The 24,555-nt window shown below is 38.0% G+C and overlaps 1 protein-coding gene across 18 annotated transcripts in view; it reads left to right on the top strand.

The window, feature by feature from the left end:
* PUM1 (pumilio RNA binding family member 1) overlaps positions 1 to 24,555 on the top strand; it is a 122,895-nt gene that overhangs the window by 15,965 nt on the left and 82,375 nt on the right. For all 18 annotated transcript variants that reach the window (XM_043445943.1, XM_043445941.1, XM_043445940.1 and 15 more), the window contains exon 3: positions 18,710 to 18,778. In XM_043445943.1, the coding sequence (XP_043301878.1) occupies positions 18,710 to 18,778 (69 nt within the window). The remainder of the gene's footprint in view (positions 1 to 18,709; positions 18,779 to 24,555) is intronic.

Below are 24,555 nucleotides of genomic sequence, written 5' to 3'. Positions count from 1 at the left end.
GGGAGTTTTATTTTGAAGAGTATTACGATACCATTTTGAATTGATAAGGTGTAAGGTGTAACAGAATGTAGGGTCTTGAATACTTGAGAGGCTTTTTGGCATGAAGCAGAGGAGTCAGTAAGCATTTATTGCAGAGTTGCATTAAAGAGCTCTTAAAGTAATTCCTATCAACTCTGGTTTTATGCTTTTTGGGGAGGAGTGGAGGGGGGTGGTTTAAAACCACATCAGAGCTAGGCAAACAGGAGGCTGTAGAAACAAGTTTTACTTTGCTTAATTTGTTAAACATTGAAACTTTTTGTTCACAGTCAACATTACATACTGGGAAATGGTACCATACTGTTTCAACCTAGTACATTTTCAAAGTTCATTCATGCTCTCATAAGTGAATATTATCTATTATTGTTTAAGGATAGTATCTTTATGAAGATAGAATGAAGGTTGTAATTTATCCCTGTATTGTCAGTGGTTAACTACTCAACACTTTCTGTTGTTATTTAGTTGCTAAGTCATGTCCAATTCTTTTATGACCCCATAGACTATAACTGTAGCTCTGCCAGGGTCCTCTGTCTATAGGATTTCCTAGGCAAGAACACTGGAGTGGGTTGCCATTTTCTGCTCAAGGGGATCAGGTTGGAACCTGTATCTCCTGCATTGGCGGGTGGATTCTTTTTCACTGAGCCACCAGGGAAGCTAGTGACTCATTTTTCTTGTTTGAAGCTTTTTAAGTTGCTGTTTGGGTTTTTAAGGTTTCTATTGGCAAATTAAGTATAAAGTGCAATGTCAATATTAAATTGCGAATTATTTTCTTATGTTTTGGGTTTAGATTTTGTTCCAAAGTAGAATAGCTTTATTGAGATATAATTCACATACCATACAGTTCACCCATTTAAAATGTAGTAATCAGTGGTTTTCAGTATATTCAGAGTTGTACAACCGTCACTACATTCAAAGTGAATGTTTTCATCACCCACAAAAGAAAACCTGTGCCTTTATTACCAGTCACTTACCACCTTCCTCACCCACATACCTAGGCAATCACTAATCTACTTTGTCTAAAATGAAAACTTTTTTGATAGTACATGTTTGTTTTAAAAAATGTCAATCATCTGTTTTTCAGAGTTAACTACTTTTAACAGTTTGGTTATTTCCTTCCAAACTGTTTCTGCACGTATATAAACAGATACGTGGATGCGTTGTAGTTTTAAACCAAATGGGGTCAGTTGCACTCTCTGAATATATTATATTCTTTTGTGTGTCCAGGCACGCACACACTGCGTGATAGTCTTTTCCCCCTTTGATACATTTGTAGTCATCCTTTCAGGTCAGTAAATACCTCTACTTCTTTTTTAAGGGTCCCAAAGAGTCAAGACAGGACTGTGCTCAAGAATACTGGAATGGGTTGCCATTTCCTTCTCCAGGGTATCTTCTTGGCCCAGGGATTGAACCCCTGTCTCTTGTATCTCCTGAATTGGCAGGTGGATTCTTTACTTCTCTGTGTATTGAAGTATAGTAATTTAACTGTTTTATCCCAGTTTCGATTTTAGGTTGTTTTTAAACTTTTGACATTCTAAATAATGCTGTAGTAAACAATACTGCAGTTATATTTTTGTATTCCGGAGTCACTTCTTTAGAGTATATTCAGAGATGGGAAAGTAACAGATCAAACAGAAGAATGCATTTAATATTTTGATACATGTTTCTACATTGTTTTCCAGATAGACTGTAGCAATTTAAAATTTAGTGAACACCTTATGAGTCTTTGTCCACTTTTTTTTGGTAGTAATTTATTAAATTTATAAAAACTGTTTTTATGTCTTTTAACTATGTTTTGGGACTTCCCTGGTGGCTCGGACAGAAAAAAATCTGCCTGCAATGCAGACCTGGATTCGATCCCTGGGTTTGGGAAAGTCTCCTGGAGAAGGAAATGGCAACTCACTCCAGTATTCTCTCCTGTAGAATTCCACGGACAGGGGAGCCTGGTGGGCTACAGTCCATGGGGTTGCAAAGAATAGGATATGACTGAGCGACTAACACTTAACTGTGTTTATTGTCCTTTATGATTTCATTATCTGTTTGCTCTTAGATCATCCCTCACATAATCTGTGTTTTTTGTAATATTTTAGTAGTTATAGTTTTATATTTTCATCTTTAATTAATCTGGAGTTTCTGTGCATTGTGTAGGCAGGAATTAGTGATGTAATTTTACTTTCCTCAAATTGTCAATTACTAATTCTAGCACTATTTATTGCTTTGAAAGACCTCCTTTATAATAAATTCTCTTCCCATATATGCATCTGTTTTGATTCATTTGTTTTATTGATATGTTTATTCTTACTGTAGGGCTAGTTTTTATTTTTTAAAAAATAATCTTTGTTGAGGTATAACTGACATAAAATGCACACATTTAAAATGTATAATTTGTTAAGTTTTGAAATGTCAAAGTATTCAGCTGTGAAACCTTCATGACAATTAAGATAATGACTGTTCCCATCTTCTCCAAAAGTATTGTTGGCCCCTTGTAGTTCATCTCAGCAGCAACCAATGATCTGCTTTTTGCTTAAGTCTAGGCTTCTATTTGTTGTATTTTAGTGGCATTTGGAATGACATTAAAGCAATTTTTGTTATTTCTAGAATCACCCTCATATCCCATCCCCCAGAGTTTTGACTTGCAGTTCCATTTGCTTGAGTGCTTCTGTCTCTGATGTCTGTGAAAGTTGCTCATATACCTTCTTCCAGTCCTTTGTTTAAGTTACCTTCTCAGTGAAGCTTTTTGTGAACATTATTTAAATTGTAACTGTCTCCCTTCCCTGCTTTCATTTTCTCAATAGCCTTAATCCCCCATTTAGTAATTTGTTATCCCTACTTTCCAAAGTGTTTACAGTGAGGATTTACTGTTCTTATAGTTCAAAATTTCCTAAAAGCCATCATTTTTAGTATAGGAAACAAAACACATGTTCTGATTTTTTAAAATCCCATTTCAAATGTTACTCTAAGGCACCCACAGTCTCCAAATTTAAACCTAATAAATTTATTACACCTAAAGTCCCTCTCAACTCTGAGAGGAAAAACTTCCACGGTTCATGATCTCACAGTAATGCAAATTACAGGGTAAGAAACTACAGGTAGTAGTTGTTCTGAAAAAGGAGCAGATGAAGGTTTACTATTTGTATAACATTAGGAAGAGTTCTGTAAACAAACAAACCATACAAAATACATACCAGTGTGTGTATTAAAAAGATTATTAAGTTCTGTCTCCTCATTTGTATTCTGTCTCTTGGCTGAGAGTCACTGATATTTTCATTAGTATATCTTTTTTTTTTTATCCAGAGGAGGTAGAAGTCTATTAAAATATTTTCTTCCACAGACACAGTTTTGGATTTATGTATTATGTTTTCCCTTAGGATCATGAAGTCCAGAGTGAGCTGTTTGATGTGCTTGGTAGCTGCCCTCTCTAATTATGTTGCTGTGATGTATTTGGATAGACTTACTCATTGAGAATTCCTGTTCCCTTACGTGCTACAAACAATAGAATGATGAAACACAAGAGGAGTGAGGGTTAGCGACAAGACTGCTGAATGGAGAAAGATGTTTACTAGGCTCCCTGGCTGAAGACCTTTTAGATAGGGAGCTCTTATTTCCTGTGCCAACTATTTGTATTGTAACAATAATAATGAACTGTTCAAACTTGAGAAACTGATTCTCTGAGAAATGTTTGATTAACAATATAGAATGCCTTTGTTATCAGACTAGAGTTTATTCCCCTTACATCTAAATATATGAGCCAACTTTGCAGATATGTTAAAACGAGTCATTTCTTTTGGTGATGATTGTAATTTTGTTTCTCAGTATTATAAGTGAACTAAGGACTCTTTCCATGGCCTAATTTCATTCTGTGTATCCTAATGAACAGTGATTTAAAAATAAAAAATTTCCCGTCCCATTAAAAAGAATGACTTGTAGGTATTTTTGAGTTCTAAAAATCAATAAATGCTCATTGTAAATATTTCAGAAAGTATAGTTATAAAATCATAAAAATAAAAACCCCCAAGTAACAAACCAAAAACCAGCCAACCCTCATCTGTAATTCAGCCCTAAGAATCTTTTGTAATATGTCCATCTAATTTTTTTACTCAAAACCTAAAAAATGTTAATCATTTCTTTTCTCTAATAACAAGGATAATTGTTTCTTTTAAAAAATTTTTACTTGTTTGGCTGCGTCAGGTCTTCATTTTGGCATGCAGAGTCAGTAGTGCCAGTACCTGGGCTTAGTTGCTCCACAGTAGGATCTTAGCCCTTGATCAGGGATCAAATCTGATTCTCCAAGGTGGATTCTTAACCACTGGACCACCAAGGAAGCCCCTTATTGTCTGTTTCTTTTTGGGTGCACTGGGTCTTTGTTGAGGTGCACAGGCTTCTCATTTCGATGACTTCTCTTGTTGCAGGTCTTGGGCTTTAGAGCTTGAAGGCTTTAGTAGTTGTGGCTCTCTGGTTCTAGGGCATGGGCTCAGAACTTGTGCGTGGGCTTAGTTGCTCTGTGGCATGTGGAATAATATCCCTGGACTAGGGATTGAACTCATGTCCCCTGCATTGGCAATCAGATTTTAACCACTGGACCACCAGGGAAGTCCCATCCTTGGGTTAATTCTGCTTGGGACTCTGAACTTCCTAGATTTGGTTAACTGTTTCCCTTCCCATGTTAGGGAAGGTTTCAGCTATTCTCTCTTCAAATATTTTCTTGGGTCCTTTCTCTCCCCTGGGATCCCTAAAATGAAAATGTTGGTGCATTTAATGTTGTCCCAGAGTTCTCTTAGGCTGTCTTCATTTCTTTTCCTTTGATCCATTCCACATCAGTGATTTCCATCATTCTGTCTTACAGGTCATTTATCCATTCTTCTGCCTCAGTTATTCATTATTGATTCCTCCTAGTGTATTTTTCATTTTAGTTATTGTATTGTTCATCTCTGTTTGTTCTTTAGTTCTTCTAGGTCCTTGGTAAACTTCTTGCATCTTCTCCATTCTTTTTCCAAGATCCTGGATTATCTTCACTATCATTATTCTGAAATTCTTTTTCTGGTATGTTGCCTATCTCTATTTAGCTGTTTTTCTGGGGCTTTATCTTGCTCCTTCATCTGGGACATGATCCTCTGCCTTTTTATGTTAACTTTCTATGATTCTGGTTTTCATTTCCAAGGCTGCAGAGCTGTAGTTCTTCTTCTGTTGTCTCCCTGGAGCCTCTTCATAGTCAGCTTGTACTTCCATTCCCAGCAACTGTTTTCTGTCCCTGTGGTTTTGCCTTTTCCAAAATGTCATACATGTACTGTAAATGTATGTAGCTCTTGAATCTGGTTTCTTTCACTTAAAGAAAGTTGCTCAGTTGTGTCTGACTCTTGTGACCCCGTGGACTACACAGTCCATGAAATTCTCCAGGCCAGAATACTGGAGAGGGTAACCATTCCTTTGTCCAGGGGATCTTCCCAACCCAGAGATTGAATCCAGGTCTCCTGCATTGCAGGTGGATTCTTTACCAGCTGAGTCACCAGGGAAGCCCAAGTAAATATTCCTTCACTTAGCATACTACATTTGAGAACCTGTTTTGTGTTTAACAATAAATGGAGCCTTTTAACTAGTAGTTTACTATTAAAGAGGCTTCCATGGTGACTCAGTGGTAAAGAATCCACTTGCTCATGCAGGAGATGTGGGTTCCCCTGGGCTGGGAAGATCCCCTGCAGAAGGAAATCGCAACTCACTCCAGTATTCTTGTCTGGGAAACCCCAGGGACAGAGGAGCTAAGCGGGGTACAATTCATGAGGTTGCAAGAGTCAGACATGCTTTAGTGACTGAAACAACAACAAACAACAATATCATTAAATAGTTATATGGCAGTTTTATCCACTTTATGTGCTCGGTTGACTGGAGTGCTTGGTATGGTAATTGCTTGAAAGATGGCATGTGGGTGGTATATTTTTTTACCTCTTTTGTATATTGTATTCCTGTAGCCTTTATAAATGAAAGACAATTGTGTCAAGACATAAAATCTTTGGACTGTAGATAGTAGATCTTATTGACTTTGGCAGGTAGTGTTTTAGAGAACCAAGAGTAAATTCTGTTTTCCCCCCCTGCTGTGATACTTATAGAATTCTCCAACTTTAGGATAGTTTGGTCAGGATATGATTTTTGTGTACTCTGTGGGTGAGACATTTTGATTTGCATAGTTCTATAGCTTGAGGAAGGTTTCTTTGGTTATATGTTTGATTATTTTAGATTTTTCCTTTGGAATTATTTTAAGTTGCGTCTTCATTATTTCTTCATAGCAGTCATCTTTTTTTAATTTAATGAAATTTTGACTTAGTTATTTGTTGATTCCTGTAGTTAAGAAATAATACAGAGAGATCGTTTGTATACTTTTTTCTGTTTCCCCTAGTGGTAACATTTTACAGTATAACCTTTGCAGGTAACATTGTGTACACACTAGTTTATTGACATTGATAAAATCCATCCAGTCCTAGTCACATTTCTCCAGGGTTACTTGTACTCATTTGGGTGCATGTGTATGTGTATGTATGAAGTTCTATATAATTTTGCGATCTGCTGGGTTCATGTACTTACCACCACAAAATACTAAGTAGCTCTTAAAACAAGGAACCCTTGAGTAGCCCTTTTTAAATACACTCACCTTCCCTTTGCCAGGGGTGTAGGGGCCTCCCCCCAGCCACTATATATTCAGTCTTCCATTTCCACAATTTTGTCATTTCAAAAACGTCGTAGAAATGGAGTCATACTATATACAGCCTCTGAGGGCTAACCTTCATCGCTCTGCATAGTTTTCTGGAGCCTCATCCAGGGTGTTGCCTACAGTAGACTGTTCCTGTTTATTGCTGCATAGTGTGTGTGGTGTAGATGCACTTTAGATGTAGTTTCTTAACCTGTCGAAAGACATGAGGGTGAGTCCATTTTTTAATTATTATAAATAAAGCTGTGAACATTCATGTACAAATTTTTGTGTGAACATCAGAATGAAGTCCAGTTGCTGGGTAATACGGTAGTTCCATGTTTAGTCTTTTAAGAAGCTTCCAAGTTGTTTTCTAGACCAGTAATGTTGGAATAATCCAATTTTTCTGTACCCTCCTAGCATTTGGTGGTATTACTGGTTTTTATTTTAGCCACTCTGATACATATGTAATGATCTTTCATTGTGATTTTAATCTGTATTTACCTGATGACTAATGGTGTTCAATATATTTTCATGTGAGCAGCTATCTTTATTTTTTAATGTGATGTTTAATTCTTAGTTTTATATGATCTTAATTTTTAAGAAAAGTACTAAGTTCTGATTGCTAGTTTCTGTATGTTCCCTTTATCCAATAACATTTGTGGAAGTTCCATTTATAAATTTGATAAGAGATCTTTGCTTAGTTTGTGGATCATTTTAACTTGGCACACATTACTTGTAAACATAAAAGGAATGACTTATTTTTAAACCAAATTTGGCAAACTATAGCCTCTGCCAAATCTAGCTTGCTGCCTTTGAGCTAACAATGGTTTTTACATTTTCAAGTTTGTAGTTGAAAGTAAAAGGGCTTTCCAGGTGGCGCTGACGGTAAAGAACCTGCTGCCAATGCAGGAGACATAAGAGACACGGATTCGATCCCTTGGTCGAAAGATCCCCTGGAGGAGGGCATGGCAACCCACTTGAGTGTTCTTGCCTGCAGAATCCGATGGACAGAGGAGCCTGGCAGGTTGCATTCCATAGGGTTGCACAGAGTCGGACACGACTGAAGCAGCGTAGCATGCATGCTGAAGAACAGAGAATATGTGACAGAGATGCTGTGTAGCCTGCGGTGTTATGTGCTCAGGTGCCTATTTGTGTCCAGCTCTTTGCAGCCTTTGCGATTGTAGCCTGGCAGGCTCCTCTGTCCATGGAGGAGGAGATCCTCCATGGGATTTTTCAGGCAAGAAATACTGGAGTGGGTTGCCACTTCCTTCTCAAGGGAATTGTCCAGACCCAGGGATCTAACCTTGTGTCTCTTGTGTGTCCTGCGTTGCAGATGGATTCTTTACTGCTGAGCCATTGGGGAAACCATGTAGCCCAGAAAGCCTGTATTATTTATTTCTTGATCTGTTATGGAAAGTGTTTGCCATCTCCTATTTTTTAATAATAGCGTTACTGTTATAAGATATTCACATATCATAAAATTTACCCTTGAATTTACAGTTTGGTGGATTTTAGTATGTTTACAGTACTAAGCAACCATCATGCTTCTAACACTGGAACACTTAGCACTCCCAAAAGAACCTCTGTACTCATTAGTAGGCATTGTCTATTTCCCCCTTTCCTAAGTCCCTGGCAAGCACAAACCTATTCTTGTCTCGTTTATTATGGATATTTCCTGTTAGTGAGATCACATAATATGTGGCCTTTCGTGTCCGGCTTCTTTCATTTAGCGTATTTTTAAGGTTCATGGATGTTGTATCGTGTGTCGGTACTTGATTCTCTTCTTCCTTTTTCTTTTTGCTGTGCGACCATGGCTTGTGGGGTCTTAGTCTCCCCCAGGGATGGAGCTTGCGCCTGCTGTGACGGAAACGTGGAGGCCTGACCACTGAGTGGCCAGCAGATCCCCTGTCCTCCGTTGCTTTTTTATGGCTGAATAATACTCCTTTGTACGATGTATATTATTTTTTGTTTATACACTCATCAGTCGATGGACGGTTGATGGGTTTTTTTTTCTTCAATTATCTTCTATTTGAATCTGTGTCCTTTTCCTCCAGATTGAATTCTTCTCAGTTTTGTTTGTGTCGTTAATTATTTGGCTTACTACTCTTTTCTGCTTTGTGAATGTTAATTTTGCTATGAATTTTTATCTATATACCTGTTATTTATTCTCTCCTTCAACAGGTAGATCATTTTTAGTCCTCTCTTTTATATCTTGAGATTTCCTTTCCTTGGTTAAGTAGTTTTTCCCCCTGGAGTCCCATGACTCCTTGTCTCTTTTCGATTATCCTTGTATTAACAAAGAGGAATCCTTGAGTTTTAGCCAGAGATGGGCTGTATGGGTTGTTATATTTTCAGATTTTGAGCTGGGTGACAGGGTAATCTAGTCATCTTTTTCCATTTTTGGGTTTCCAGCAGGCTTTCATCTAGTGCAACTTCGTTGCCTAAACAGTTAGAGTACCCCCAAAACATTTTGATCACTAACAGGACACTGGTTCAGAGTCAGACTCTGGAATCAGCTTGTCTGTGTAACTCTGGAAAAGTTATTTAACCTTTTTCTGCCTCAGTTTCCTTCTGTATTAAAAAAGTGAGTAATGGAGGATAATTAGGAATTATTTCATAGTTTGATAATGAAAGCACTTTGCTCCCCAGTACACAGTCACTAAATACTAGCTGTGATAACAGTTATTTTGAATGGCATAGGAGAATCCTGTCTCAGTAGAAACAGCTTCTTAGTATACCATAACCTTTTTATTTACTGAGTATTGTTAAAAATAAGGGCACAACGAGCACCTTTGCTCACTGCTTATTTTTTCCTCTCATTTCTTTTAGTTATTTAAGATGTTTCTAGAAGAGGATTATTAGTTTGAAAGATACTAATATAAAAGACTTCATGAATGTTAAGTTTATTTTCAGAAGATTCTTTCTGAGTTGTTTCATTGGCATTATAGAAAATGCAGAAACTACTGAAGAAGTTACAAATTAACATTTGAATATATTACTTTCTTATTTTGTGCATGTCTCTATGGAAATACATACTCTTTTTATATATACAGATTGGTAGCCTATTATAGAATCTTTACACATAAACATATTCTCTTCTGAGAATTTCAAAACTGTTTTAAGTAGCTGCATAAAATTCTGTAAATGAATATCTGCGGAATTTAATAATTCCTGCTGTATTTAAACTTTTTTTTTAAACCACTTTTCCCAACACAAAGCCATGTTGAACGTTCTTTGTTAACTTTGCCCATATTTCTGGTTATTTGCTTCAGATGAATTTCTAGAAGTAGAACTACTGGATCAAAGGGCATGAACATCTATAAAACCTGATGCATATTGTTAAATTTCTTTCTTTTGGAAGTCAGCTGTATGTCACTATGGGTAGTAGTTTCCGGACACACAGAGATAAAGATTTATCACTGTCTTTAGTTTTATACTTTTTAGATTAGGTTCTTTCATCATATTAATTAGTTTCTCTCTTTAATTAAAGTGGCCTGCTCTCATTACTGATTTCAACTTGATTATGATTGGTAAAATTAAGAAAAAGACAGAACCAGAAATTGTGAGGTTTTTACATTTAAAGGTCACTAGTATCATAGGGTTCATTAACTGCTTCTGAAATATTTATTCTTTTCAGTTTGTAAATCATTTTATGTTTAGGAAGTGCTGATATTTACATGAGGTGTATATATTATGGTAGTAAGGTAGCAAATCAGTTTTGATAACTTTGACTTGATAAACGGGTAGTTTATCTTTTTGGTTGGTTAACCATCCAGTCTGAATGTCATCAACACATTAGATGATCTGTAACTTCAATGGTATTTAATTGCCCAAGGTAGTAGCAGTTTTTAAATGATAAATAGTAATAAAAAACCTGAACTTTGACCTAATTCTGGCTGCTGTGGTGATTTCATTCCTTCCCTACCCTGCTGTGTATCATGGAGGAGACTATAAAAATAGTGTACTAATCAGTTTCTGGAACAACAGTTGTTTAAGCCAGGTGTTCTGGGTCCTTTGTGCTTGTCTTTAATGAGAAAAGATAGAAGTGGTAGTAAAAGAGTTAGAGATCTGAATTTGAATTCCACTTTGATCTTTCTGCTCTGTGACTTGGGACAGATTACACCTCATCTATAAACTGGAATAATTTTGCAGTCCAGTGTCTTGAAAACTCAGTAAATATACTGGTATTTAGTGTTGTTATTGACAGTGAATAAATAGCATCATGTAGTAGGCTTTGCATTCTCCCGAGCTAAAAGAGTTTTTTGTTTCTGGTTTTTCCCAGCAATCAAGAATTCTGTTGATTTAGTTATATATTACTAGAGGACTGTAATTACTTTTTGTTTTTCTTAACAAAATGGGGGTAAGAGTACTTGCATTTTCAGATTGTTATGACTTTTAAAGAGATCATACAGCATATAAGGATTTTTATAGGACAGGGCCTGTCACAACATAAGTCTCAGTAAATATTTATTGTTTTATTGTTTGTAATACAGATATAATAGACCAGAAGATGGTGTGGAACAGACTTATTAAGTGTTTTTCCCTTGATGTACTTTGTGCTTAGTCGCTCAGTTGTGTCTGACTCTTTGTGACCCTATGGACTGTAGCCTGTTAGGCTCCTCTGTCCATGGGGATTCTGCCAGGCAAGAATACTGGAGTAAATTGCCATGCCCTCCTCCAGGCGATCCTCCCAACCCAGGGATTGAACCCAGGTCTCCTGCATTGCTGGCAGATTCTTTACTGTCTGAGCCACCAGGGAACCCCTTTTCCCTTAATGATGAATTTCAAATTAGGTTAATTTCTCACATTCCGTTTCTTCTCATTGCTCAAGTTTCTCCTGCATTTGCTTGGCTTTTTCTCACTGGTATCCTTCCCGTAATGGTTTTTGGCACCAGATCTTCTGCTTGTATTGTTCTGGATCTCTGTTAGTGAAATGGAGCCATTGTGATCTAAAATATAAACTTTCAGTGTGGTTTCATTAACAACCAACTCAGTGATAACCTATTGTGTTAGAGTTTGGTTCTTGTTTAAAAGCAGCTGAGAACTGGTCAGACTGGCTCAAGTAAAGGGACATTCATTCTAAAGACACCCCGAGCAGTTAAGGGACAGTAATTCAGGACAGAAATGCTAGTAAATAAATAACGCCAGTAAATAAATAAATAAATGCTAGTGAATAAGAAAGGCAGTGCCAGAGAATGGTCAAACTACCACACAATTGCACTCATCTCACACGCTAGTAAAGTAATGCTCAAAATTCTCCAAGCCAGGCTTCAGCAATACATGAACCGTGAACTTCCAGATGTTCAAGCTGGTTTTAGAAAACGTAGAGGAACCAGAGACCAAATCGCCAACATCCGCTGGATCATCGAAAAAGCAAGAGAGTTCCAGAAAAACATCTATTTCTGCTTTATTGACTATGCCAAAGCCTTTGACTGTGTGGATCACAATAAACTTTGGAAAATTCTGAAAGAGATGGGAATACCAGACCACCTGACCTGCCTCTTGAGAAACCTATATGCAGGTCAGGAATCAACAGTTAGAACTGGACATGGAACAACAGACTGGTTCCAAATAGGAAAAGGAGTACGTCAAGGCTGTATATTGTCACCCTGCTTATTTAACTTATATGCAGAGTACATCATGAGAAACGCTGCGCTGGAAGGAGCACAAGCTGGAATCAAGATTGCCGGGAAAAATATCAATAACCTCAGATATGCAGATGATACCACCCTTACGGCAGACAGTGAAGATGAACTAAAGAGCCTCTTGATGAAAGTGAAAGAGGAGAGTGAAAAAGTTGGCTTAAAGCTTAACATTCAGAAAACCAAGATCATGGCATCTGGTCCCATCACTTCATGGCAAATAGATGGGGAAACAGTGGCTGACTTTATGTTGTTCGTTTCCAAAATCACTGCGGATGGTGACTGCAGCCATGAAATTAAAAGATGCTTATTCCTTGGAAAGTTATGAACAACCTAGACAGAATGTTAAAAAGCAGAGACATCACTTTGTCAACAAAGGTCCGTCTAGTCAAGGCTATGGTTTTTCCAGTAGTCATGTATAGATGTGAGAGTTGGACTATAAAAAAAGCTGAGTGCCAAAGAATTGATGCTTTTGAACTGTGGTGTTGGAGGAGACTCTTGAGAGTCCCTTGGGCTACAAGGAGATCCAACCAGTCCATCTTAAAGGAAATCAGTCCTGTGTGTTCATTGTAAGGACTGATGTTGAACCTGAAACTCCAATACTTTGGCCACTTGATGCGAAGAGCTGACTCATTGGAAAAGACCCTGATGCTGGGAAAGATTGAGGGCAGGAGGAGAAGGGGATGACAGAGGATGAGATGGTTGGATGGCATCACTGCCTCAATGAACATGAGTTTGGGTAAACTCCGGGAGTTGGTGATGGACAGGAGGCCTGGCGTGCTGCGGTTCTTGGGGTCGCAAATTGTTGGACACGACTGAGAGACTGAACTGAACTGAGAGAAGGCCAAGAACTGAACCAGAATGCTGTCAACAGTTGCTTCTTTTTTAGGTTTTATGCTGGACTGCATTGGCCACCATGGTAATACTGCTTTGTTTTTTGAGATTTACTGTTTAGTAATACAGAGCTGCTTAAAAATCTTGTAAACTAATTCGTTACATATTTGGATCATTACCTTCTTACATTTGGATTACTTTTTACCCAAGTCTAAGTTTCAAGTTTTTTTTTCTTTGACTGTAATGTTGGCTGGCCAAAAGAAAGACAGAAATCAGAAATCTAAACAGAGGAGCAGAGAAATAGGAGGAGAACCAGGAGATCATAGTGCTGTGGAAATCAAGGAATGAAGGAATTTGAGAAGGTGACTACTGAGCTTTTTTTTTTTAATGAGAACAGAAAGAATCTGAGGTTTAATCAGTGATGATTTTTGTTTTTATATTTTAGAAGTTTCTGAACTGATTAGAATGGAGAATGGAAATTTCTCTGAATTGATGATTTGGTTGAGAATCAAAAAGAGAGAAAATGGTTGTACTTTGAAATGCTAAGTTTTAGAAAGTAAGTTAGATGTGTGTGTGATCTCGGGGCTTCTAATACTGATTATGAAAATGCTGACTTGTAGAGAGAGAGGCTCCCCTCCCCGGAATGACCAAAACTGAGGATAGGGAAAAAAAAGATGGATGTGTGGAGACGTTTCAGTAACTTAGAAGAAACTATGAAGTGGATGTAGTTGAATACATGCCTAGTAAGTATTGGACATGTTGTTTCATTTAATCTTTATAGCAAGTGTGTCAAGTAGTCAGTGCTACCTCAGTTTTACAGATGGAGATAGTGAAGTGTATCTAAGTATTGGACATGTTGTTTCATTTAATCTTTATACCAAATGTGTCAAGTAGTCAGTGCTACCTCAATTTTACAGATGGAAATAGTGAAGTGTATATCATTCATTGATTCTGATAAGGGTATGGGATGTTGGGTATTGATAAGTAGGGCTTCTCAAGGAATGCAGTTTTGAATATCATTCTTAAAAGATTTGTAAAGTGATGCATTTGCTTAGTTTTTCATTTTCCAAATGTGATGTATAGTTCTGTGTTTATCTATTTTGATTTTATAACTTCCTACAGTGTCAGACTGTATTTTTTGGGGCTCCAAAATCACTGCGGATGGTGACTGCACCATGAAATTAAAAGACGCTTACTCCTTGGAAGGAAAGTTATGACCAACCTAGATAGCATATTAAAAAGCAGAGACATTACTTTGCCAACAAAGGTCCGTCTGGTCAAGGCTATGGTTTTTCCAGTGGTCATGTATGGATGTGAGAGTTGGACTGTGAAGAAAGCTGAGCACCAAAAAATTGATGCTTTTGAACTGTGGTGTTGGAGAAGACTCTTGAGAGTCCCTTGGACTGCAGGAGATCCATCTAGTCCATCCTAAAGGAGATCAGTCCTGGGTGTTCATTGGAAGGACTGATGCTGAGGCTGAAACTCCAATACTTTGGCCACCTCATGCGAAGAGTTGACTCATTGGAAAAGACCCTGATGCTGGGAGGGATTGGGGGCAGGAGGAGCCGGAGACGACAGAGGATGAGATGGCTGGATGGCATCACTAACTCGATGGACATGAGTTTGAGTAAATTCCGGGAGTTGGTGATGGACAGGGAGGCCTGGCGTACTGTGATTCATGGGGTTGCAAAGAGTTGGACATGACTGAGTGACTGGACTGACTGACTGATTTTGGTAAAACACCAATTTAATTTTCAAAATTATGATTTTGGTTAGGACAAGAACCTTGTTAGAAGCAGAAGGCTTACAGAAGAAAGATCTGGGAAATGGAAAGGAAACTCAGAAACTTCGTCGTTTATACAGATGATCCTTCTTGGGTGGGATGAAGTGAGGGATATGAGGTAGGTCAGACCCTAAGGTGGTTATCTTGCTTTGTGGCTTTAGTAAAAGGGAGTAAGAGATGATTTTATGGGGAGGGGCAGCAGTAGAGAAACTGGATGGGTGTAAGATGAGTAACTGGCCAGTAGCCCAAAGACAAAAGTAGGAAGTAGTTTTGGGAAACCAAAGGGAATAGATTATTTAGTAGAAGGAAGGAAGTCTTATAGACATTCAGCAAAAGTGAAGATGAAATTGAAAGTGGAAGTCTGTCAGTCGTGTCCGACTCTTTGTGACCCCACGGGCTGTAAAGTCCATGGAATTCTCCAGACCAGAATACGGGAGTAGGTAGCCTTTCCCTTCTCCAGCGGATCTTCCCATCCTAGGGATCGAACCCAGGTCTCCTGCATTGCAGGTGGATTCTTTACCGGCTGAGCCACAAATTAGTAAACTTTTAATTAAATTAGTAAACTTTTAATTAAAGAAACATTAACATTAACTCATCACTCAAATTGAATACTAGAGAAAAGGGGGAGGTATAGTTGTACAAGAACTTAAAGATGGTTCTATCCTGATGGGAGCATTTTCTGTGGTTATCATTTACAGCTAGCTTTTCTCCTTCATATAGAGTAAGTTTCTTTGTTAACCTGCCCAGGACGTTTCTTACAGTGGTCTCAGTTTTCATAACTTGATTTCTCTTGATTCCTGAGCATCTTTTTCTGATTATTAGTTTTGTTTTCTGGGAAGAGTTTTGTGGAGTCTGCCTCATGTTGATGATCATACCAAGTACAGCTCCCATTATAAACAATAAATATCTGACTTGTTAACACTTGTGAGAGTGATTTGGTTTATCTTGTCCACTCAACCGTGGGCAAATGGTTTCTGTACTAGCAAAGCAGACTTCAGAAAGTGAGCTCCCTTCTCATTGTCTCAAGGAGGTGGGAGGAGGAGCGGTTCACCTTGTACGTGAGACAGAGACAGACGCAAGGAAGGAGGAAGAGCTTGAGGTGAACAGAGAGCTAAAGAGGGGGAGACAGGAGAGCCGAGAGAGTGAGCGAGCCAGCAAATAAAATTTGGTAGGAAAGAGAATGAAGAGTGGGTGGAAGGTGGTATAGAAAGGGGTGGAAATCACTGAGGGCAGGAGGGGCAAATTGTGAAGGTGGGGGGAATAAACAGGTGGGAAGGAAAGGCAAGCATACCAAGAGGACACACTTGGCAAGGCCCTTGGCAAAAACTGAAGGCACCTCCGTCTGGGGGTGGCATCCTCCTGTGGCTGCCCTGCATGTAGCTTGGTGACATAGAAAGGACAGTACACAAACATTGGAACACCTGCATTTAGGTCCTGGAAATGCCGTCTAAGTGCACTTCCCTGCTTAACAGTGGTTGACAGAGAAAGTGTTCTTGGGAGGAGAAGGGGATGACAGAGGCTGAGATGGTTGGATGGCATCACCGACTCAATGGACATGAGTTTGAGTAAGCTCTGGGAGTTGATGATGGACAGGGAAGCCTGGCGTGCTGCAGTTCATGGGGTCGCAAAGAGTCGGACACGACTGAGTGACTGAACTGACTGAACAGTATCTCTGAGGCTCAGTTCTAATCTCTTAAATAGGAATAATTACTGTGAGATTGTTGTGATGATAGCATCAATATGCACATTGCATGTTCTCTACCTTCCTTACCATTCCCACTTTCTTTTTTCACTTTTTAATTAAGTAAAAATTCTTCCCGACTGTGCCGAGTCTTCATTGCTGCACTCAGGCTTTCTCTTCATTTCCTAGGTCAGCACACGGGCATCTCTCTTGTTTCGGAGCCCAGGCTCTAGGTACGTGGGCTTCAGCAGTTGTGTTGCACAGGCTTGGTTGCCCCGCAGCATTTGGGATCTTCTTGGACCAGGGATTGAACCCACGTTCCTGCGCTGGCAGGCGGATTTTTAACCACTGGACCACCAGGGAAGCCCTTTTTTCATTTTTGTAGCCACTCCTACTTTTTTCTTGGGAAACATGAATAGAATTCTAACATTCTTGGTTAAAACTATTTGTAGGTTTTTGAATTTTCGTGAAACTCCTAGCATCTAGTTAAAAGCATGTTTATAGATTCCATAGGAAGAGCTCCTAATAGTGTAGAACTTTATATGCGTTTAAATTACATGCCTTGTAAATGTTATTTGTCCTGAAGGTTCAAATTGATTTTATCTATTGTTTGTAGAGTTTCTAGCTAAGATTCTGTCCTCATCACCCCTCCTTATTTTTACCACCTGAAGTTTAGGAGCTTATTCAGTGTGCTTACCTGAATAATGTAAATGGCGTGTATTGTGACTCTAGCTTCTGTTTCAAGGCCCTTTGAAACTGTTTACTACAGTAACAAGTCTTATCTCTATGTCTCTTTGTTTTTATATGGCTTAAATTGAGCGTCATTTTGAATTTTATAAATTTACATTTTTGACAAGCATCCCAAAGCTGTTACATCTTAGTGACAACAGTGTATCATTTGTAGCATTGGGTCTTGAAAATGTATAATTCAGAACAATGTGACTGTATTTTTATGTGCTGTCACCTCGGTAGAATTAGGATTATTGGGTGGTATTCAGGCAGCATGCTAATAAAATTGTTAAATTGATCCCTCCAGCTGTATTCCAGTTCATGTTCCATGCTCTGCTCTCCCCCTGCCTGGCTCTAGTTTGGCTCTTTGCGTTCACCCAGTGCTAGACATTGTACATACATTTAGAGGCGGTGGTGATTAGATGAGGGGGTTTGGGAATGTTCCACTTTAGGCAGTCAGCCATCTTTCGCAGGGAGGCTGGAAAGCCTTCCTTTTTAATAAACGAGGGACTGTACTCTAGCCTTAGCAAAGGTGGCTTCTTGCTCATAACTGAGAGGTGACTATTGGACAGGAAAGGGTTTTTGAGTTATGACTGTTTTGTGTAATCTGTTCCACACTTCATTCTTGCTCTTAAATATTACCTTCTAGTAATGACCTTGAAGATGAGTTAATTGAAGTCTAGAAAGATTGTTATGATGTAGGTAGTACATTTAATTAGGTAAAGTTTGAAGGGATTCTTGTGATACTTGCTGATTTTTTTTCTCCTGGTTTTGAGATTCTAGGCGCTCCCAGAGATCTTCCAAGTTGGAGAAATGTTGAGGGCACTCAGTTATGTAGTTTGTAGTGACTTTTTCCCTGAGGTTGTCAAAGACATACTAGCTTGGATCAAATGAGTCCCCTAATTTGTATTTAACTGTTCACAGCTGTGGACAAGCTGTGGTCTTAGAGCCAGTAGCAAGGTTTAGGTAACATAATCATCTACATATATCATTGCCCTTAAACATGTTGAGCTTTACTTACTAAGTTAAAATGTATGAACAATAGCTATCGTAATTCTCGTGTGATGCAGTTTCCTTTTTCTTTTTTTGGATTCTGTGTTTTTCATGTTTGAAAGCAAAAGGGATTGGGAGGGGAGAAAGCGCAGGGATCATTGCTGAACCTGATGGTTAAAGGTAAGTGAATGTTTAATCTTAGTCACTTGATTATTGTTATTTTCCTTGTCAATATGTGAAAGTAAGCATCAAAAAGCTTTTCAGTTGTATTTAATGTGTATGTAAAATTCAAGGTACTAACGTGAAACTTTTCCCTCCTCTATTCTAAACATTAGGTACGTTCTATGGATGAACTGAATCATGATTTTCAAGCACTTGCTCTGGAGGGAAGAGCGATGGGAGAGGTAAGTAAATTGGTGTGTCAGAAACGTGGGTCTGTTTTTAAGGGAAGGTTGGAGCTGTCTCTCATCAAATGTGTCCGAATCTAGTCTCCAGAAGTATGTGCTTGCTTTTCCTTGTTGCCATCCTCATGATAGGAGTGGGGTATTGCAGAATTTTGCCAAAACAATCTCATTATAAGGAGAATGTTAACTTTAGCCTAATATGTTAAAAATAAAACCCAAATGTAAGCACAAATTAATATTATCTTAACCAGTCAGTTGGAAATTGAGGTGTTAAAATTTTACAAAATAACTTAGTTTTATATGCATCAAATGTCCTTACCTTTGCTTCATTTTTCAGTCATTAGATTCTTTTGCAGTGAAAGAGTTTTTAGATCTGCTGCTAGTCAATATGTTGATAACCTATCTTTAGAGGATGTTGCAGCTTTTGAGGATGTTGTTTGCAGTTTCATTGTGAAGAAGGAATTGAGATTTTTGGTAAATAATTCGAGAAGATTGAGGCCTGAGCTAGTCACCCATTACATAGATAGAATTTAGAAATAAGGATTTTGGTTTGTTTGTAATGTTTAAAATTTGCAGAAAACAAAATTTACTATCATTCGTTATACTGATAGTGAAGATTGCCGTAATTCTAAAAGAGGAATATAGATGAAGGACAGCTGATTTCCGGTGCTTCTGTATGTTGACCTAAGTGTTGTGGTGACAGGCAAAACATAAGTTTGCATTAACTGCTGAAGATGTCACAGGTTCACAAACTAGACATTTGGGTGTGATTCTTTTTTTCCTGGAGAGTAGCCTTAGGTTTTTTTTTTTCCTGTTTTATTTTTTGTGTATCTAATATTTAAAAGTTCCCATGTCTATTTTAACACTTTAAAGGAGGGAGAATAGCTATATGCTGGATTCTCTTTTATATCATTCATTAAATACATTTGTTCTTAATGATTTAGCCAATATTCTTTGATCCAGGCACTGTGCTAGGTTCTGAGGACTCAAAATTAAGATAATTTTCTTTCCTGATTTATAACAAATTTTCATTGACTACCATTGTGACTGAGTATTAGTTAAAGTCTTGGTGCTTTGATCCTAAGATTCTTGCTGTCTTGGTTATAAGGTTTTGTTTCTAACTTTTCCGAGTCATCTTGGCTTCATGGGTTTGTGGCCTGTTTTTGTTTTTCCTCCAGTTTGCAGATCGGATTGGTAGGTGTCCTTATGTTTTCCGGTGCTTGCCTAATATTATTGAAACAGTGCACATTAATAAACCCTGTTTGGTTATTAAGTAAAGATTTTCTCACTGTATTTCTGGAGCAGAATTTGAACAGAAGGTTAACAGATGTATCTGATACTAAGTATAGGTGGGGAAACCGCATTTATCTGCTTTCACATTCCTGTGATGGTAACCTGGTTCATTCTACCAAAAATATAATCCCAGTCTTAAAATTAGTTACACAAAATAAAAATAATATCCTGTTACTGTTTTGTAAGCAACACTTCATAATCTCTAAAGACTTAACTCTAATCAAAGAACAGTGGACAAAAAGTGAATTTTATTTAAATTAACAACAAAAGTATTTTAAAAAATCATTTTTTTCTTTTCAAAATGTTCCTTCCTCCCAAGGTCTCCAGACCGCACCCTCCTTACTTTTGTTAGAAATGTTATTTTTTGATGTTTATATGTAACTCCTCAGACCTCTACATGGGCATATGTAAATAACTAAACAAAATACACATTCCACCAGGAATGCAGTGTCACACTTCTTTGTTCTTTCCTCGTTGTTAACACAGTAGTAGTAACTACTGTTTGTTGACCACCTATTAGGCAGATGTTAAGAGATTTGCATTCGTTGTCTCCTCAATAACTCAGGACGGTTCTTTCATTCAGATAAAGAAAAAGACCGAGAGAGATGAATTAAATTGCTCAGGGTCATAAATCTAGAAAGTGATGGAGCTGGGACTCTGACCTGGCTACCTCTCCAAAGCATGAGAGTGAATAAAGCCAGGACTTAGAATTGATCACAGAAATCTCATTTTAGTAAGCTTTATAACAATAGATATTTGGGGGTGGATTTTTAAAAATGCTTAGTATACTTCCCTCCTAAAATACTGATACTTAACTGAAACTAGGTTTTGAAAGCATAACCCAGTGTCCAGGCACAAAGGGAACTAAGTATGGAGCGAAGTTTTTGAATTCGAGGAACTCTTTATTTAGCTAGTTGAGCATGGAATGAATATACATGATGACGGAAAGTGTGCACTGTTTTTCTTTGTGTGGTTCATGTTCTGAGAAGGTTAGTGATCACTACTGGCAAGACTAGTTTGTGCTTACTTGAATGGAGGAGGTATATAGGACTTGAGCAATGTCCTATAATTTAGTTAGGATTCATATAGGGGTAGGTTGGGAGGATGTTTTTGTAGAGATAAAAGGGAGATGGACACAAAAGAGAAAGGAAGAAAGTAAGTTTTTGTAATAAAAATGTTTCTAATTAGCTTAATGTCATTGAATTTCCTTCTCTTTAAACAATAAAGCATCTCTGGGAGGGGATGTGTGTAAATGTAGTCTTTACCCACATAAACACTAAAATTTCAAGTAAATTGCATAAGCCAAGCACAGTATTTTTTTTGCTGCAGTTATTTTATTTTTATTTGTATGTGTCTGTGTGCTTGTGTGAGAGTCCTCCTTAGGGAAAATAATACCTATGTTCAAAGAATGTATGAATCTTTGGAATTCAGAAAATTGGCTTCTTTCAAAGTAATTGATTTTTGGTAAAGTTAGTAGTGCCTGGCTCTTGTTATTTCTTTTCCCTCATCAAAGCCAGTGTTCGATAGACTCCTAGAGTCACTTTGGTGTATTTAGAGTGTTTCTTAGAAATCTTACTCAGAAGTGACTATTTAAAACTTCACCTTCAAACCTTGCTGGTTGTCTGAAATACAGCTGGTCATAGCTGAAGGACACAGTACAAATGCTTTACTTGCCTCCTGTTCTAAGAAGTACACATAAAAAGGAAGATAAGAAAATCTGTTAGGCTTAGGGCTACAAATTATTTTCAGATATTTCATCTACTGTCCTTGCTAGCAGCCCCTTTCATTCAACTTTAAGTTCAGTTTTGAAAAGTTTAAAGGCATAGATTATTTCTGGTAGTTGAGTATTTAAGAGTGTATCTTTGTAGTACTGAGGAAGGCTCATTGTCCTGATGTTTCTGGGCTCTGGTTCTACCATGGTTATTTGGCTTATGATCTTGCATGACTTATTTACTCTACATATAGGAGGGCAGCATTACTCCTCTTTATGTCCCGAAAGGGATGGATTTGCAGAGGTTAGCGGTTCTCATTTGAAAGTACTTCGAGTCTTTGACGGAAAAGACACTTTATCCTGAATAATTGGTTATCTCGCTTTTAAAAACCAAGGAACTTTTTTCTTTTTAAGTTTCCTTAATGTTTTACATATAGTTAACTTGACAGTGTTCAGGGACATTAATAATAGTGATTATTTCTGGAATAAATGGAATGTATTTAGATATGTGGCCCTTCATCTTTGTTTTAGAAAACTGAAGCATAGAAAAACTTACCCTTGGTAATAGACAAGTTTGTAAACAAGAGGAATGAAATCTGGAAAGTGCTTCTGTATGTGGAGTAATAATGAATCCTACCACGTTCCCTGGAAGTAGAATAAGGTGAGATATACTTAAAACTTAGATGTAGGTTCTCATTAGGCATTACTTAGAAATTCTGCCTGTAAATGTGAGAAAGCAGAATGGCTTGTAGAGTAAGGAGTTTGACAATAATTTGAAGAGCTCTTAACCAAAAGAAAGAAACAGCTTTGTGGGATGGGAGCTCACTGGACAAGAAGAACCCTTATGTCACCACTTCTGGCCTTGCCTCAGACACTCATATTCTTTGGACTTTGCTTTTTTTCCATGTATAAGACACAGATATTGGACTAGATAGTCTTCTAGGACCCTTTTAAGTCTTAAGATCCTTGAAGTTTGTCCTGATTTCTATCTTTAAAAAGATAGAACATCAGAATAGTTTTGCTATTTCTAGGATATGCCAGAGGTATCTTTGAGATACCTTAAAGATGTGTTTAGACTGTGATGTAGTGATTCTGTAACTTTTCATTGGGGTGTCTGAGTCATTCACCATCTGCAGCTGCATAAGATACCGAAGTGTTTGTCCATCATGGCTCATAAGGGTGGTAATTTGGGAATTGGGACAGGTGGGAGCCTAATGTGGACGTCACGTCCACATCTTTCATCATGGCATGATAGCTCACAGAATTGGAGGCTTTGCGGTAGCTAAAAGTACTTTTTTGATCTACAGCCCTAGAGGGGCTAATTTCACACTGTAAATTCCTTGCAGGTAGAGTCCCATAAAAGTAACTCAGTTGTCTCTAAACTGGATTGAATTTTGGAAAGGAATATGTTGTCTGCTAGCAAGATCATGCATCCCTTCTTGCAGAAGGAGGGAAAAATAAATAGAGCCTTAATATAAAAATATCAACCCAACAGTGTAACACACCTTTCCCCCACAAAATGCAGCTTTTGAGTATGCAGAGGAATGGCAAAAGGTTCCTAGTTCCGTTCATTTTGTGTTAATACCATTTGATTGTTGGGCATTTTTGACATCTTGTTATTAAAATGGAATGGTTACTTTAGAGAAAACATAGCCAGGCAGGCCAAGTGACCGGGAGGAAGTTAATAACTATCCTGTATTCTGTTAATGATTGTGTTAGCAGAGAAGTGACCTTTATATGAATCTTGTTTCGGAAGTTTCTGGGATCTCTTAATAGTTTTGGGATGAGGATTGGGCATTTTGAGAAAGAAGATTAAGAAGGTGTCTTCTAACCCTGTAAATGTGGGTGCATGTGACATTTGAAACCTGGTGCCCAGTTCGGCCCTGTGACTTTGAGACCTGTGTGGAACTCCACTCATTCCAGTATCTTCCTTCTGTCCTGCACTAGGAAGAATGGGCAGACCTACCACTGTATGCGTTGAGCTGCCTTGGAATGTTGAATACAGTAAAACATGCTCCTTTGAAGCAGGAGATAACTGATCCACATGTTGCTTAGTTTGTCTTCATTAAATTTCTCTTTTACCCTCCTTTTTCTGTTTTTATTTTTTTCATCCACATCAGTATGTTTTATTTGAAAGTAAGCTAACTGACTGCAGTAACACTTTTCAAGACACTTTGGCATTGATATCATTTCCTATGTGAATATTCCAACAGATTTTTGAGAGATATTAGTATCATTTTTGCATGAGTTCTAAGGTCAAGTGACTCCAGCAAAGATCAGAAATACCAAAATGTGGATTGACTTCAAGTTCTGTTTCATTAGGTTCAGAAATAATAATAACTGCAGTCTACATGTACCATTTTCCAGGTACTTTATTAATCATTTCATACACATTAACAGTTTTCACAGGCGTCCTGCAGTATGATGACGTCTGGACAAACATGGGTTACAGAGGTTAACATGATCACGGGCCAGCTCTTTAAACCCAGCTCTCTGTTGCTGGGTTTAACAGTAGCTCTCCTACTGTTACTCTGCATGTCCAGAGCCCCCAGTGCTCAGAAACCCCGCTCTGCTCATCAGCTCTCCTGGGAAAGAGTTCTTTCCCAGAGTTTTTACCAACCAGAAACTACAGAGGGAATTCAAGTAGCAAGTTATTTGTTTATATCATTTCTATGGCCCTGATTTATTTTATATATGTGCTTTGTGTAAATATTTTCTATTTCCTTGCACATAAGTTTGTTGAAGGCAGAGGCTTCAGCTAATACGCACTTAG

The sequence above is a fragment of the Cervus canadensis genome, chromosome 24 (assembly GCF_019320065.1).
Source record: "Cervus canadensis isolate Bull #8, Minnesota chromosome 24, ASM1932006v1, whole genome shotgun sequence".
Lineage (NCBI taxonomy): Eukaryota > Metazoa > Chordata > Mammalia > Artiodactyla > Cervidae > Cervus > Cervus canadensis.
This window is presented reverse-complemented; position numbering and strand designations above follow the sequence as displayed.